This window comes from Haliaeetus albicilla, chromosome 8, assembly GCF_947461875.1.
Source record: "Haliaeetus albicilla chromosome 8, bHalAlb1.1, whole genome shotgun sequence".
In the NCBI taxonomy this organism is placed as follows: Eukaryota; Metazoa; Chordata; class Aves; order Accipitriformes; family Accipitridae; genus Haliaeetus; species Haliaeetus albicilla.
Genome location: NC_091490.1, coordinates 21,068,149 through 21,085,732, shown reverse-complemented (window position 1 = coordinate 21,085,732; position 17,584 = coordinate 21,068,149). Strand labels below are relative to the sequence as shown.

Below are 17,584 nucleotides of genomic sequence, written 5' to 3'. Positions count from 1 at the left end.
CTGGCATGGATAGGCATGCTGCGTCATCAGAGGAGGATTGTTCTGGGGAGCTAAGACAGCAGGACAAACAGAAATAAAACTATTTGTCAGTATTAATTTTTATTTTAACACTTTAATAATATAATATTTTAACATTTTAATAATAAAGAGGTTATTTTCTCTTTTAAGTCTTGTTGAAATCTAAAATAATCAATTATAAAATTTTAGTCTTGTCTAAAGGGGATGGTGTAGCCTTCTACAAGAGTTCAGGGGATGAATCTGAGGACTTCTGATTTCTCAGGCCAATGCTGAAAGACTTGCTGATATTTGGACAAGTTATATAAATTTCTCTACAGCATGTGTTACAGACGCTAAACATTCTTTGGTTTTTTAAGGCATTTACATGAATGTTGCTATGTCCTTTTTAGTGGTGGGATTCATGAAATGTTGAGGTATAGACTCTGCAATGCCCCTAGGTTTTCTTGGGACTGGGATATTATTAATGTATAGTTGTTAAGTAGATTTGAAAAGTCTTTAATGAGATGTTTTAGGCCCTAGTTTTGGCAACACTCACATACTTGCATAAAAGTCTGCAGTATTACAACTTTAGCTGTTATCTTGTGGAGGGAGGATCAACAAGTTTTCCTAACTAGCTCACGTTTGTGGAAAAACACTTCCTGTACATCCTGTGCTATCCACAGCAATTAAATTAAATTAACTGTGTGATCATGTAATTTGACAACTTCAAGAAGATTACTAAGCATGCAATTTGTTTCTTTTTTATTAAAATCTGTGCAGAATATTGTTTTCTTCTTTAAATATTCAACTGTCCCATATTAATGTAAACCAGCCTACAGATAAATATCTATGGAAACCAGTGGGAAAGTGTGAAACTAATACAATAGTTCCTAAATGTTGCTGATTTCACTGCTTGTGTTTTTCTTTCTGTGCACTAGCAGTTCTGTGTATAACAATTCAGTATGTACTAATGTGTTTCACACTAAAATAAATACCAGCTAGACGCTAATGTCTGCATCAGTAACTGTTTGGTTTCTCATCATCTTAGGGAAGGATATTTAATGGCAAACCTGACTGATAAACTTCTTGCTATAGCCTTTTCAGCATGGAACCAAGCATTATGCCTCAAGAATATAAAGGATTTAGTTATGAAGTCAAAACTTATGTTACTAAAAGATTAAATTTTCCCACTGCTCCTTCCATTTTCCCCATTTTTTCTTTTTTCAACCTTTTTCTGTTGATGAAGGTTTTGTGATGAAGATGACATTTTAAACATGCACTTTTTACTTAAGAAATGTGACCCTCTGTGTCGCTGTCACATACCCTCTGTGTATGTCTTGGAGACTACCAAATATGCTTTTTAGCAGCCTATCTTGTTTCATAGGATTAGGCAAAGGCTTTTTTACATTTTAACATTGAGGTTAAACTTTCAATCTATTTACTGTTTTATTTAACACATTCTTTGTCATATTCCAAGGGTAATTTTCAATAAAGGTGAATTAGGGTAAAACTGTCTGACCATATTTGAATTCTGCAAGTAGGTGAAGGATATCTATAGTATATTCCTTTTAGAAAAATTCTGATCAGCAAACTCAAAAGTGACAGAAGTGAGTTACTTTAATTTATTCTAATTTATATAAAAATTGAGATAATGATTCTGAGTAACAGTTCTAACCTGCTCTAATGGTTTTAAATGTTTTAGATTCATTTAAATAATGCTTACTATGCCAGAAAATGATTTTCATCAGGTTAGCAAAATGCATTTCTCTGAGTCACCTGCCACTCTCTGCCAAACGTCACATCTTTTCATCAAAACATGCTAATACTGAGTCACGTAGCGAAGAAAAGAACCAGAACTTTATTACACGAGGAGAACAATAAACTTTTCCCTGTCTGCATTCTGAAAAACAGGTAAAATGAGTTGGCTAAAACTTTCTAGGAAAATTAAGCTTGAATCAGATGCTCAGCAATCAAAACCACTGTAGTTTGCTTACGTGGGAAATATTGTGGAACCTTAATACAAACTTGTGTTTGCATGCAGTGCCTCCAGTTACGCTCTTTGTCGAGTATACTGCATGTTTTGGAACAAGAACCAACCCCAATGCAGTGAAGGATGTTTGATTTACAAGGGAGAAGAGAACAAACCCACAGATTTCACACTGGGGACAACATTGAGCAAACTCACACCTTTACATGTTGAAGCAATGCAAACAGGGAAACTGTAATATGTTATAAATGTCTGAATCAAGAGAGAATTTTCTTCAATTGTTGGAACTTCGGCAGAATAGATTGGCTGTTTCGGTTTGGTCAAATTGTATCTCACTAGAGGATAAAGTCTCCATAATCTTTTTTGTAAACTGGGATATTCTTTCTATGGACCCTAATGGACATGGAGCATAAGAAGTGGATGGAATCTGTGTGGGTTTAGTTTGAATAGGCCCTAGATGGTGAAGTAATGATGATTGCGTAGTATTTGATAAAAACGTTAAAGAATAAATGCCCAGTGTTATTAATGTCTATTAATAATCTATCTAATCTCTTTTGTTTGTGTATGAGAGAAAGCCAGAAGGAAAGGCAGACGGGAAGGTGGACAAGAAAGGCAATAGTATTAAACTTTACTTGCATCCTGACCACAGTCTGAGCAGATTAATATTGGAGAGGACAGTTGTGTGTAATGTGGCATTGAACACTGCTTGCAAGGTAGTCATTTTTGCACACCAAAGGATTTGTACAGAAGAATTCAGTGATATTTAATTAGGTGAATTACACTGTAGGGAAACTTCACCATGAGGTGAGTGAAAATCTTTTGAAATGCATTGAAGCAGTTTGCTATTTTCACACAGTTACCCTGGCAGCCTTAATATGCAAAACTGCCACTGAATTCCAGATGGCACGATATTACTGCGCAAGCTGGCTGTGCTGCATAAAGACAGTTTCACCCTATTTGCAAATAGGCAGAATTAAAGTTGACCATTCAGCCTGAACTACTAGGATTTCCTGCATGAGTGCTTGGTTTCTGAAGCTTAACACTGCACTACAGTAGTGTGGCACTTTAGTATAACATTTAGTTGATGGGTATGACTATTTAGTAATAAATATAAAAATTATTGTGTTAACAATAAAGTAAATTTAGTGATAAATTTATTAAGCATATGCATATTCATAGTGTTCAGTATACACATTAAATATGCAAGTTATATGGTTTGTATTGCTGAATAGCCTTCTAAAACAACTGCATGAGACTTTAATGGAAATTTGGTATCATTCAAGCCATTTCTGTGTGAATGTAACAAAGCAGACATTTTAGAAATATCCTTTTGCATTTTGGTTATCACAGTCTAGTTTCACAGTACAATATAAGCTTTTCAGCCTTGAAATCCATTAATAACCACATTAAACCTTCCCATATTGTATGAATTGTCAGGTTTAAATGATTCCTTTTTAAAAACAATTATCTGTCTCTTGCTTCTTGCAGTTTGTTAAAATGCTATGTCAATTTACAAAGACTGGGAGAATTTGACACAGAAATTTTAGAGGGGGAAGGAACTAATCATTGGTTTACCTGGCATGAGTGCTCAAGTGCGCATGAAGAAAATGAACATTGATTCAAAATATAAATGAAAAATTCTATTCATCAGTGGAATTGCCAAAGTTTAACTTGAAAAACCTTTGCTTCTTGAGTTCTAAGGAAAGTAGAAACTGTTGGTAAACTTGTTAAATAGGTTAAATAAGCTACTTATTAAATGAGAACATATGTATTTTAGAGGACTAATTAATACTTACGGACGCAGTTCTGCATTGAAATAGCTGGGGAACAATGTTGTCTTCCGGTAGTTTTTGAGGTGCAGTCTTGTCGTGTTTGTGATATGGCTGAGAATCCCAATACAATGAGCTCTTGTATCCTTTTGGTATAATACTGTGCTTCTGCTACAAAGATATACTCCTTGGGTTAAATATTTTCCCCCTAATGCCTAAAATAAAATGAAGATGGAACTATGCTCTTCCACACTCCTAATCTTTAGTAGCCTGCAAGGGCTGCAAGTCCATCCTTTTTCCTTTTGTAGGTTATATAAGATAGAGACTCCATTCCTTCCCCTACAATGTATGTAAATGCAGAGGACAGTGAAGTCTAGCTCAGTGAATGTGGACTATTTCTGCCTTAGCCTCTTACCTGTATGCCTGAGCAAAGAATTGATTTAATGCAAATCTGAAATAAACTGTGTGACATTACAGCTAGGTTAGGAGCCCATTGTGCTGGGTTCTGTATAAATACATAGTAGTGGTCAGAGACTGTCCCAAAGTACTTTTAATAGTGAAGAACAGAATGGAGTAGATCATCACCATTTTACAGGTGAAGAATTGAGGCATAGGGAGAACTGTCTAACTTTCAGATATGCCTACAACTTTTGGACACCTAATTAAAAAGTGGAGAATATCTGAAATAGATCAGCAACTAACAAGAAATAAGTCCTATTAGAATTACCTAAGAGAAGGTACCTAAAGCATGGGTTACCTTTGGAAATACAGCACTGAAGACTAGGGGCAGTTCCTAAAAAAAGTTTCAAAACCACCTAAGGTTGGTTACCTACCACCTCTAAAAAGTCAAGCCATAAGTGATTTATCCAGGATTACACAAGATGTCTCTTGAAGAAGCAAAGCTGCTTTCACTGGCATTAAAATCCTTTGTGTTATTCGCAGAAATACTCTTCTAGCAGTAGGAATAATCTGAACATTCTTTGGAAGGAAATTTTTGGTATTACAGAGATTCTCTGCCGTCTCGCTGATGTTGTAATACTATTCTGTTACTCATAGTCTGGTTCCATCTTCTCTGTAAAATTTACAGTAGTCAAAGATCTGACTTCAGACATTTTTAAGACAAAAATAACCATAGAAGGACCAAATCCTGCATCCACAACATCCCTCACAAATGCACCCGTCATGCCATTTGGGAATCCCTATAATGTTATGAAGCGATCTGCAATAATACATCAATGAATGGGGACAGTACTAGCTGAAGCTTCCATCATGGTATTCATAATAAAATTTGAGGAGGGAATGTAAAGTAAGTAACCTGTTGAATGTATTGCTTTTCAGGTGTTCAAAGCTATGAATATTCCTCAGATCAGAAACCCTTCCTTACCTCCTCTAGAAGATATGCCTGAAGCCTATCATGTGAAGATAGCTCTTCTTGGTGCAGGACCTGCAAGTTTAAGTTGTGCTTCCTTTTTGGCTCGATTGGGCTATTCAAACATCACCATATTTGAAAAGCAGGAGTATGCTGGTGGCTTAAGGTAAAAAACAATGACAACAAAGCACTGTTTCCAATGACTGTAGAAAGCATAGCAAAAAATTTTGTGCAAACATAGTTTATACATGATCCCTCTAGATTTACTGAAGGAAGAGAGTAGAAAATTTCAGATCTGGAAAACTTATTTTTTATTTAAATAATTCATCATTCGAGTAAAAATAGGTACAGTTACAGGCAAGCTTTAACTGAAACTCTGGTGGCTCTCTTCTATATTCTTTTCATATGACCTCTAAAATTCCAGGGTGCGTGTCATAGTTTAGCCCCAGCCAGCAGCTAAGCACCATGCAGGAGCTCACTCACTCCCCCCCATCCAGTGGGATGGGGGAGAAAATCAGGAAAAGAAGTAAAACTCATGGGTTGAGATAAGAACGGTTTAATAGAACAGAAAAGAAGAAACTAATAATGATAATGGTAACACTAATAAAATGACAACAGTAGTAATAAAAGGATTGGAATGTACAAATGATGCGCAGTGCAATTGCTTACCACCCACTGACCAACACCCAGCTAGTCCCGGAGTGACGATTCCCTGCCCCCACTTTCCAGTTCCTATACTAAATGGGACGTCACATGGTATGGAATACCCTGTTGGCCAGTTTGGGTCAGGTGCCCTGGCTGTGTCCCCTCCCAACTTCTTGTGCCCCTCCAGCTTTCTCGCTGGCTGGGCATCAGAAGCTGAAACATCCTTGATTTTAGTCTAAACATTACTTAGCAACAACTGAAAACGTCAGTGTTATCAACATTCTTCTCATACTGAACTCAAAACATAGCACTGTACCAGCTACTAGGAAGACAGTTAACTCTATCCCAGCTGAAACCAGGACAGTGCGATTGTTACCTGTCATGGTTTAACCCCAGCCAGCAACTAGGCACGATGCAGCCACTCACTCACTGCCCCTGCATCCAGTGGGATGGGGGAGAGAATCGGGAAAGAAAAAAAAGTAAAACTTGTGGGTTGAGATAAGAACAGTTTAACAGGACAGAAAGGAAGAAACTAATAATGATAATAATAACAACAACAATAAAATAACAATAACAATAATAAAAGGATTGGAATATACAAAACGTGATGCACAATGCAATTCCTCACCATTTGCCGACTGATGCCTAGTTAGTTGCTGAGGCATGATCCACCCCCCAGGCCAACTCCCCCCAGTTTATATACTAAGCATGACATCACATGGTATGGAATACCCCATTGGCCAGTTTGGGTCAGGTGCCCTGGCTGTGTCCCCTCCCAACTTCTTGTGCCCCTTCAGCCTTCTTGCTGGCTGGGCATGAGAAGCTGAAAAATCCTTGACTTAGTCTAAAGACTACTTAGCAACAACTGAAAACATCAGTGTGTTATCAACATTATTCTCATACTAAATCCAAAACGTAACACTATACCAGCTACTAGGAAGAGAATTAATTCTATCCCAGCCGAAACCAGGACATTATCAAATTAACACTTTAGAAAATTATGTCAGGAACCATTTTCCCTTATCCAAAACTTTTAAAACAAGATAAGTACTTGTAGCCCTACATAGTGAAAGAATTAGTAGATGTTTAAAATGTTTTAGACAGATACTAATTTAATGGAGATTTTTAAATTTAGAATGCTTTCATGAACTACCTTATGCAAATAAAGGTGACAGTGAAAAAATCCATTATGTATGCCTGGACTTGCAGCTTTAGTAAACCATACTATAAGAGTGAAATAAACCCCCTACAATTCTAAACCTTCAACAAATTGCTGATACTCAAAGGACAGTACCTTTGCAGTTTTCCCATATGGTAAACACTTGGCAGATATTTGCATGGTGTCATGTCCTCTACACTAGAAGATGAATTTTTACCACTCTAACAATGGCTGAGATTGTATCTTGTAACTTCGTTGGAATCCCTAAGTATAAGATAAAATATTTCAGAAACTGACTAGTGGATACCAACCCATTCAAAATCAAAAAGAAATTTTACATATTGAGGATGTAACCACACTAAAGTGTTTACAAAATAAAAAGTGAAAAGAAACAGAGAGAGAAAGAAGGGTGATGCACTTGTATTTCTCATTGCAGCATCACTTAAATCAGTAGACAACCATTAATGAATTTGATCCATAATGTCATAATGTGAAATACTTATCCAGTGCTCTGGAAGACAGAGAATCAATGCTGGAGAAGTTGAACAGATTACTTGCATTTTTCCCAGTGAGGTTCAGAAGTATTCTACCTTTTCAGGACATGGTTTAGTGGGCATGGTTGTGTTGGGTTGACGGTTGGACTTGATGATCTTAAAGGTCTTTTCCAACCTAAACGATTCTATGATTCTATGATTCTAATTATCAAGGTGTTGATACATAGGCATTTAACTCTGGAGCTGTTTTACTTGAACTGGTTGCCATAGAGGATTGCAAATTTAGTATATGAAATACTTACTCACCTGTTGAGTAGCACGTTTTCATAAATACCAGATTTAAAATTAATTTTGTTGCTGTAAAGTAGTAAGAAATAATGAGATGTTTCGAACAATGAAGCTTTATTTGGTGACAGGTTAGACTCAGGTTGGACTTAGCAATATAATACAGTATTTTCTGCAGTTGCTTACAGTGCTTACAGTACAGTGCTGCAGTTACTTACCATGTGCTTCCATATTTGAAGCAATGTGATGTTAAGTTGCATCTGTTCTTCATGTTTTAAGTTGAATTTAAAATAAAGCATAGTCTGTTGTTTCTTCTACTGCAAAAAGTCTTACAGTAAGTTTTGCCTGTTCCGTTAGTATTCTTAATGGTCAAGCAGTGCATTTTGAAATGTATTTCTTTCTTTTGAGTCCTAAAAAGCACATAGCAATCAAGGTCAAATTTTACTTCCATTCATTGTAGAAAGTTTAACATCAGGTTTAAGGGCATCAGTTCCTTTTGTCCTTATTTTAATCCTGGAACAGAAGGGAGGCTGGCCTGTGGCAGCAATCATCTATTATTGCATTTGTAAGTCTTTGAAGTACAACTTTTAACAAGTTTGGGTTATTAATGGGTGTATTTTCAAGGCTGCATAAACTATTGCAAATGGCTAAGAAGACCAAATTAATTTTGTATTTGGAATCAGCTGTTTGGAAGGGCAGTGCTTGTGCCCTTTTTCAGTTCGCTCTGCCTTTTTTTAAGTGTTTTTAACTAGGATGTTCCTTCACATGCATGTTACATCATAGCTAACTTTAATAATATTGCTACAACAGAAAGGTGTCTCGTGATTGCAGTTCCTGTGGTGTGATATTTAGACATAGCATAAGTCTGTGGTTGTTTGAACATGGCTGAATCTTTCACATTCACGGGGAGGTTTTCCTGCATTTCACCAGTTGTGTAAAATTTGTGCTTTATAGTAGAGTAGGCAGGAGCAGATCTTGCTTTGGTTTAGAGACTGTGAACAAGCTTCACTGCCTGTGCTCCTAGCTATGCCACCGGTTTACAATATACCAAAATATTTCTCTCACTAGGCCAAAGAGGTGTTCCTTGAGCAAAAGTAATTTCAGATCACTGGGAAACACCAAACACCTGTCCAAGCACCTCTAACTTGGATCAGATTTGAGGAAGAGGTGAATTTGTGGGACACCATTCCCATCCACTGCATCCCTCCTGCACCTCTGCCCCATTTCCTTCTCCCGCTCTGTCTCTCCATTGCAGAGTCAGACTGTCTTCTGCTGCTGAAAGAAACTGTATCAGCATTATTGATGTACCAGTTGACTTTCATAAAATGCTTATTTTCATGATACATATGCATGCATATGTCCCCACAGAACTGTGTGTATTTTCATATGAACTTATATGTACATATATGTGGGTATACTCCACAGCACAAAACTAAGTGAATGTTTAATAAGAGAAAAAAACTGTTTACAAATTCTGACAGTGACATAACAGCCAGTGCTGTTCTGGGAGCATGTAATGGAAATTACAGGCCTTCAACAGATATATAGATGGCTTGGAAAACGGAATTTTCCTTTTTTTATTAGATTTCTTTATTGAATCTTTGTTGCAGAATCATATTGATACATTAGTTTGTGCCTCAGACACCTTTTTACTTAGCATGATCTATGAAAGTTGTATTATCATGATGTGTTCATTATATCTGGTATTTAGAACACTTTTCATTGCACACTGTTCAGGAAAGGTGAAAAAAGGGCAATATTAGAAATGATAAGGAGGAACACCAGTTTCTTATTGATATAATTAAAGTTGATGGAACTTAAAATAAATAAAATCCTTCTGGGCTGTCAAAGTTAGATGTTAAAGGTGGTGTGGTCACTAACAGTATGTAAAATAAAGCCACAGTGAATCTCTGCTAGTGCTTTGTTATGTTTAATTTGAAAACATACTAGACTGAAGGTTAGAAATATCTGGGGAGAGACTTTCACTTTTCTGCATATTCAGGTTTTTTTATCTTCATTGAACAAAAATATCTAAAATAGAACTTCACTGTGTTTCCTGTAATGCATTTTATGGCAGAGGTTTTGAACTGGCATAAGTAGATGTCATTTCATTGGAGAGAAAGATCTGTACCAGTAGATAAAAACTGAGATTCTGTGCTGGCACTTCAGTTTTCCCATATAGGAGATCTGTGATTCTGGGAACTTGAAGATGTCATTCCTAATTTTTCCCAGGAGGAAAAAATGCCAGCTAATAAACATTAAGTCAAAAAGCAGACTTGAGATACAAAAGCTGATAGAAAATTACCAACTTTGTCCATCCTGAAAGATCATAAAAAAATTTATGAAGTAGAAATGGAGGAGGGTACAGCTTTAAATACCATTGCTCAAAATAGCATATGCAACACTTTTAAAAAAATGTATAGGAAATCTGATTCTTTCTTATTGGATAGCTTAATGAATGATTGCTAGAAGATCACTTTGCTTTTAATACCCATGAGATCTTTTCTGAAATGGATGTCTTAATTTTGTTTAGTGTTACATATTCTGGTGCACAAAAGGAACAGAGATGAAGTTCTTTTGGACCCAACCTTAACATATGTTAAATGGTTACCTAGAAGTGTGGGCAGGATTGGTCTCAAGGTACTGCCTTTCTGGCCTATATTTTTAGCATTGGCTGAATAATGCTGTTTTGTCACTCTAACAAGTTAAAAAAGCCAATGGTCAAGCTTCAGCACATTTCCATTCACATACGTCAAAATTAATGAAGGTTTGTTATAAGTATTGCATTTTTAACAAATAAAAAAATCCTTTCTTCCTAATAGCTGGAAGTATTTCACAAGCATTTTTATGTGTTTTAGTACGTCTGAAATCCCCCAGTTCCGATTGCCGTATGATGTAGTGAATTTTGAAGCTGAGCTTATGAAGGATCTTGGAGTGAAGGTAATGAAAAATGTATCCTGTCTATGTATAGCTCAAAGAAAAAAGAACAAGAACTGTGCCAAAGATTAACAGCAAAATGTCATGCACATTAGTAAAGAACGATTAAAAGCTACGCTAGACAGAGGCAGGAAGATGCTTCCTCTTGCTCAGGGCATTTGTCTGTCTCCTGTCTGAATGCCACTAGTTTGGAAAAGGGCAATCAATAGTTCTCATCTGGCATGCCTGCATGTGATTAATTGTCTGTAAGAAACAAATTCCTAAATTGCTTTAGGGGTTCAATGTAGCTATTGGAATGATTTGATTTTTTTAATCGAGTTTTTTTCATGCAAGTTTAGCACTACTTAAAACATTCATATTTGATATTTCTCCTTTTGTTCCCTCTCCCTGAGTTTTTTCTTAATGGTTTATCATCCAGTCTTGCATCCAAGTTTATTTTATAATAAAATGCATCAAATTAAAGCATTAACATGATCATCTATTATAAACAATAACAGTCATTCAGCTTCTTGGAAAGTAATAGTTATGCATTATTCTGTTAAACAAATGTGTGTTGTTTATAGATAATGGGAACATCTCTTTATTGTTAATTTAGGGCTTGAGCTGAAGATTTAGGTAGTATTTACAACTGCTGCACATTCTAATAGAAGTTACGAATGCAGAATGCATCACTGTATCAAATTTTTGAGTACCAAGAGGGATAATATATTTTTAACACGATACTAAAGCATTCAGTGAAGCAAGAAATTCTTTTTGGAATCTTTCGTGTTGGTTCATATCATAAAAGCAGTAGACTGTTGTCACAAGACCCAAGTGAGAACCTCATCCTGTCCAGGTTTTATAAAAATGCTGGTAAGATGTAAGATAAGGCTTTAAATGCTACAGGTCTATTTTTCTACTCTAAAGATCCCTTTGCAACCCTTGAAAACATGGACAGAATGGAGATTGAGTTAGGAATGGGGCTAAAATCAGAGCACTGAGGCAATTTTAGACAAAATTGCTGGTCATAGGCTCCTGGGAACCCTCTGCAAAACTCAGTTCCTCAGAGCTCCCTGTTATGACAGGGTCTCCAGAATGGACTGATAGAGCCACCATGTCATCTTGACCTGCAGGTCCTCCGCTGTTTTGAAGTGCAGCAGAGAATCTCAATGTAAATTTGCTTCCAAGCTCTGCCATTGGTTTGCAGTTGATCCTTTGGCAAGCTGGTTAACTAAGTACCTTAGTTTTATACCTCTATAAGCTGGAAATACTTTCTGGTGTTTACTTAAAGCATTTCAGATCTGTGGTGGAAGGTGCTGTATTGTGTAAATGCTCAGTAGTGCTGTTTATTCAAGTAATTCTACTGAAATTAGTAAGAATTAGTCAGCTGAATAAGGATTACAGAGCTAGGCCCTAGGAGTATTATGAATCCCCACATAAAATAGTATTGCCATTTAAATTTCTTCATTAGGTTTTCATAACATATGTACACAATAGGATAAAAAAATGTAATGACAATTTATAGAATGTATTTTGTTGCCAGTGAGGATGTAGTCTGTGTTCTTGAAAGGATTACAACAGTACATGGCTTTTGCACCTCTGATAAAATTTATACTAAATCTCCAAAGGCAAAAAAAGTCAGTGCTTTAAGTATTTTACACTGTATTTTACATCTGCCTTTTTTTTCCACCAATAGGAAAAGTATATTAAATGGAATATAGGCAGATTCAATAACAAACAAGACATACAATGACATGAAGACTAAACTGTTAAGATCACAAAGTATAGTGCTTACACAACAGAGCATGACATTTTGTAAAGTGAATACACAAGTGATATAACAAAAACTGGTGGAAGACATTCAAGTTCAGAGAGTCTAAAGTACATTGCATTCTGCACACTTGGAGGCCTACCAACTGCCTGATACTGTGTAGGAAAACACTGCTTGGTTTTCTGTTCAGAACCCCTGTTAATGCAGAATAGTATCATGTCTTTTCTTTATTTCCCTGTAAGAGGCTCATAGTTTCACTAATGTTTCTGCAATAACCTAAACTGCTTGTTTTTTGGTTGGTGTGCTGGGTGATCTGTTTAGCGCATATTCCCAAAAGAAGGTTCTTGCTTCCACATCATGTTTCTTACATTCTGATATTCACATGGGAATAGAACCTTTTGTAGTCAGCACTGAATACAACAATTTACTCACAGTAGAAAACTGCCATTTTCAGCTTTACTTCAATACCATGTTCCGTAGACAGGCTTCTCTTGTTTGTTTAGCTTGATTTAACTCTTTTAGCTTACAGCAGAAACCAAGCTAGCCTGTAGTGGCCCCCATCTGAGGATGATCTGAAGGTACCTTTTACCCATAGCTAGTTTGGGCCACTTGCTTAAATCAGAGCCAGTCTGGCCTTTTAAGCCTGGCTTGGGGGAAAAAAAAATTAATTTGCTTTGTTTGTTCACTAGAAGATCCTGCAAGATGCCTGTATGCAGGACATGATAGAAATTATTTTCACATTATCACATTAAAAGCAAGTAACCTTTAATTCTTTCAGATAATTTTTAGTAAAGGCCTTGCAATGCATGGAATGACACTCCGTACCTTGAAAGAAGATGGCTATGAAGCAGTCTTTATCGGAATAGGTAAGAAGAGCTGTCTGTCCTGTGTTTTGTCATCTTGAAATTGAATGGCTGTCTAAGAATAATCTGGGACTTGTATCTGTGTTAATAGCATGCTGTGAGACAGCTTCAATTTGATGCGTTATGGAAGTATGGAATATAAGGAAAATTTAAAAACTAGGAAGGTAAAGCTAGCTGTCTTAAGACAGTTATTTGTTAAAGTTTTCACATTTATGTGATTTTTAAGTAAGGCAAGAATGTAGCTGATTGGGATGATTTATTGTTTGTTTAAATAGTTAAAAAATGGATGAAGTGAAAACTTATTTGTAATTAATTGCCATTTTGGCCTGGAGCGATACACAAATTCAGTTTTCAATTTTTGTGAACAGCTTACTATACCCACATAATTACCGAGTCTATATGTAAGCTAGTGATACCATGCTTGGTTGCTTTTTTCTTTCCTCCATATAAAACATGTAACATCCTTCAGATAGGCTGTAGTGAAATGTAATTATGGGATGGGTTAAAAAAATAAGCTGACTTTGACTTATACTAAAACTGGCATCATAGGTCTGTCTTCTCTCATATGCTAAAGAAGTCCCGCACCTGCCTGCTATTTGAATCATTGCTTTTTTTTAATGTTAGATTAGAATTGTTATCCATTTACCAGTATTTTGAAGTACAGCTGGACCCATCGCTACCATATGATAGGCATGTTGAGCAGGCATTGTTTACAGTTGGTATGAGGCTTAATGCTCTTTATTGATCTAGACGTTGCCTAAGTGAACATAATAGGAAACAAGTTGTCCAACTGTTCCTCCTTCCTATTATTGATTACAGAGATGTAATTCTTAGTACAGCGACAACTGTTGTTTACCATCTGGTTATGCAGTATAATAAGCTTTGCAGGTCTATTCTGTCATGTGATTATAGTACAGAACATTGTGATTTATATAATCCTAAATCCTCACATTGTTAGAGACCTTCCATATATAGGAATTCTGATGTGTCATATTTTGATGTAATTGTATACAAGGGAATGGTCCAACTTATCTTCTTTATTGTTTTCATCTGTCTTTCAAACTGTTTTGTGAAATCTCACCAATGAGGGATTAATTCATAAATAAACATTTGTTTTCTGAGAGTCTAGCATTTAGGAAAAAATTATCAGTCATTTTTGGAATATCGGCATGATTCCCCTGCATTTCTGACTCGGAAATTTAAAATAACAGTTCAATTAAAGGTTAGCAAAAATGACCACCGAGCACTTCACATAGGATTGGAAAGTTTGTTTTATGTATATGGGTTTATTTTCTGACCTTAATAAATTTATCCTGATATAAAATATTTTTTGGTTAGAAATACATATAGACAACATTGTGCCATACAGATGCTAGGTAAAGGGACACAGCCAGAATTTTAATAAACAAGAGAAGGTATGTGAAGCGTAATTCTCCTGTAAACCATGTGTTCACTGACTGTATTAGGAAACAGAGGGTATAAATGCTAATGAAGGATTATGTGTTCCTACAAAGTTTTGTTATTGGAAGCTACCTTGCATTCATGATGAAGTTGGTCCCTCTCTGTACCCTCATGTCTGCCTGTCATCTCTCTTTTACAGTACTGTGTAAGACACTGGACAGTAATGTGGCCTTGCATACTGGTAGTGAAAGATGGAGGACAAACCAAGGGATTAAAGATTTCTAGGGTTAGTTATATTAATGCAACAGAGCATTTATAAACTCTCAACAGCAGCAGTTTTTCCATAATGAGTCTGTACTGTATTTCGTTTTGTGTTCTTTGGCTACTGAACAAACATATTCAATGAAATGTTGCATTCGATTACCCTGAATCATGGGAGTAAAATAATTAGAGAACACTACTTACATAAAATAGAGGATTTTTTTTTTAAAGGTGGTTGTAACTTGCTTTTGAATGAATCTGTACCTTGATGGGAAATTAACATGGTAGTTTTCAATTTTCCTTATTAGCAGAAGAAAGAAAAAGTGAATGGGTGTGTAAAAGAAGATGAAGTCCCTGTTAGGAAGAGGGAGTACGCTGTAAGAGGATTTTGTCATAGTGATGTGATTTTTGAAGAGCACACCTTTAGTCTTGCAAATGATACGGAACTCAAGAATTTGTCCATCAGGATTGTACAAGAGTCCATGTGTGATTCATGAACTGGAAGAGCACTTGTAAATAGCCAGCTGCATAAGGGCAGGTGGAGATGCAAAGAGAAATTTGAAAGCTATTTTCCACACAGTTATGCATCATGAAAAAGTCCATTGCTCTGTGGGAATGTTGCATGAGGTAGGGAAAGTACACCCCTCAGCTGTGTCTATAAAAGGTAAAACAGGTGACTGAGGTTTGATCACTTCTAGCAAGTGACCTTACTGAAGAAAAATGAATAGCAAAAGCTTTTTGTGAGAGCTGTTTGGAAAGGTGTTAAAAGTATGCTCTAGTCAACATATTTGCTCTGTTTCAGACCTGAAGGGTAAAGAATTCCTGAGAAGTTCACAAAGGGATACAGGTTAACAGCCTTACTCTAAAATAAATAATAATAATAATAAAAAATACTTAGCTTCAAGTCTTTGCTTACTGAGGCATTGAGACTATGGTGGCTTATCTTACCGTGAAAGACTCTCTCCAGCCAGTAGGTCTGGTGCATTTAAGTCACTGTTTAAAGCTCAGAAAAACAACTTGTACTACACCTGAAAATGAACAGATGGCCACTATGTGTCACGAACCTTTGGCAACTTCTAGGATCTCAATTTGAGTCACACCTTACCTCCATACTATTTTATTTTGCACCATCTTATCTTTCCCACGTAGGCTGTGGTTGTGTGTATAATGTTGTAGAGACTGATGTGGAATTTGGGGTTACGAAGACATACGCTGAACTAGCAAAGACTGGATCCAAGGAAAAGCTTTCATAGTTACCTGGATAAGTGGTAATGAAAGAGATCAATCTGGGCAATGGCATACTGGAAGGCAATGCTGCCCTCTGATAGCAGAACCTCAGAACAAATGGTAGGTGAATCTTAGTCACAGGATTGCTTGTTACCTTTTTTTGCTTTTGGTAGTTCTTTCCTTCAATTTCCTGTTTTTCGCTTTATCTGAACTGTGTTTCATCCAGCTAGTTCTTAATGCTGTACTTCTGTTTATTTCTAGAGGATCAATAGATTAATTGCCTCTTCCCTGTCCATCATTTACTCTCATGTCCTCTCAGTTTCCTCTCTACAAAGATGTATATTTTGCAACATTTGGCAGCAGACGTATCTTGTGTTTTACATACCAGGACCCAAGAGATAGACCATTCTTCTGTTTTTCCCCAGCAGTCCTGATTTCAGATTACAGCTAACATAAAGGGTAGTCCATGAATCTCAGTTTCTTACATCAAAAGTAATGATAGACAATAGCACACATGAGAATTTTTTCACATGACTAAAAGGCAGCACCCATACAAAGGGAGGAACAACCTGTTAAATATATTCTGGGAGTCTCAACTATATTTTTTAGTTCTTTTCATTGTCATTTAGCTTGGTGCAATTTCTAAACTTATTCAGTCTTATTTCAATGGGCAATTAAAAATGCCAATTAAGAATTAGAGATGTAGAATCAGAGTCCTTAAAATTTTCATTTTAAAATTCTGTTTATCTAACAGTTACAGATATTTTAGTTTTATTTTGTTATTCACAAACATTAATGAATATGAATTAAACCTCCCAATTGAACTTTCAAAGTTTTAAAATTAACCTCTAAACTTATGCATAGGAAAAAAAAAAAAATCCTTTCCAGATTTGATAGATTACACTCAACATGCTCTACCTAGAATCAGCTCTGCTTTTTGATAAGAAATGTTTGTGAAGAATTGGTGATTGAGCTGACAAATCATTTTGAAAATTTTACTATTAAAAAAAAAAAGTCTCACATCAGTTGCTGCCTTCTGTGAACACCATAGAGACTCAGGGCAACAGAGAATCAGCATGCTGAGAGCAAAAAGAGAAATCAATGATGGGGTGAGGGGCTAGAGGAGAGAGCACATGGTCCTCAGAGACAGCAAAGTACAGCAGCGAAAGGTATCTTATGGAGAACAGAGTAGTCTGAACACTTTGTGTTACTGTGTCTCCTGGTTGATTTTCAGGGTAGAATACTTATGATTTTTACAAAGAATGTCTATGTGTATGTGTCTTGCTTGGCTATCAGAGCAAATGCAGAAATACTAGGCTTTTATTACTCACCCTTCTTGAAGTTCAGCTACTTTCTTTGGAAAACAGGATTCTGTGGTTCTGTCTTCTAAGACTCCACAAAGCATTGTATATTCTTTTTGAAAGAGGAAATACAAAACAA

At 36.2% G+C, this 17,584-nt stretch overlaps 1 protein-coding gene across 2 annotated transcripts in view; it reads left to right on the top strand.

The window, feature by feature from the left end:
* DPYD (dihydropyrimidine dehydrogenase) overlaps positions 1-17,584 on the top strand; it is a 365,931-nt gene that overhangs the window by 114,564 nt on the left and 233,783 nt on the right. For both annotated transcript variants that reach the window (XR_011325793.1, XM_069789317.1), the window contains exons 6-8: positions 5,092-5,288; positions 10,564-10,645; positions 13,171-13,258. Coding sequence is in view for 1 of the 2 variants with exons in the window: in XM_069789317.1 (XP_069645418.1) it covers positions 5,092-5,288; positions 10,564-10,645; positions 13,171-13,258 (367 nt within the window). In the remaining variant the exon portion in view is untranslated. The remainder of the gene's footprint in view (positions 1-5,091; positions 5,289-10,563; positions 10,646-13,170; positions 13,259-17,584) is intronic.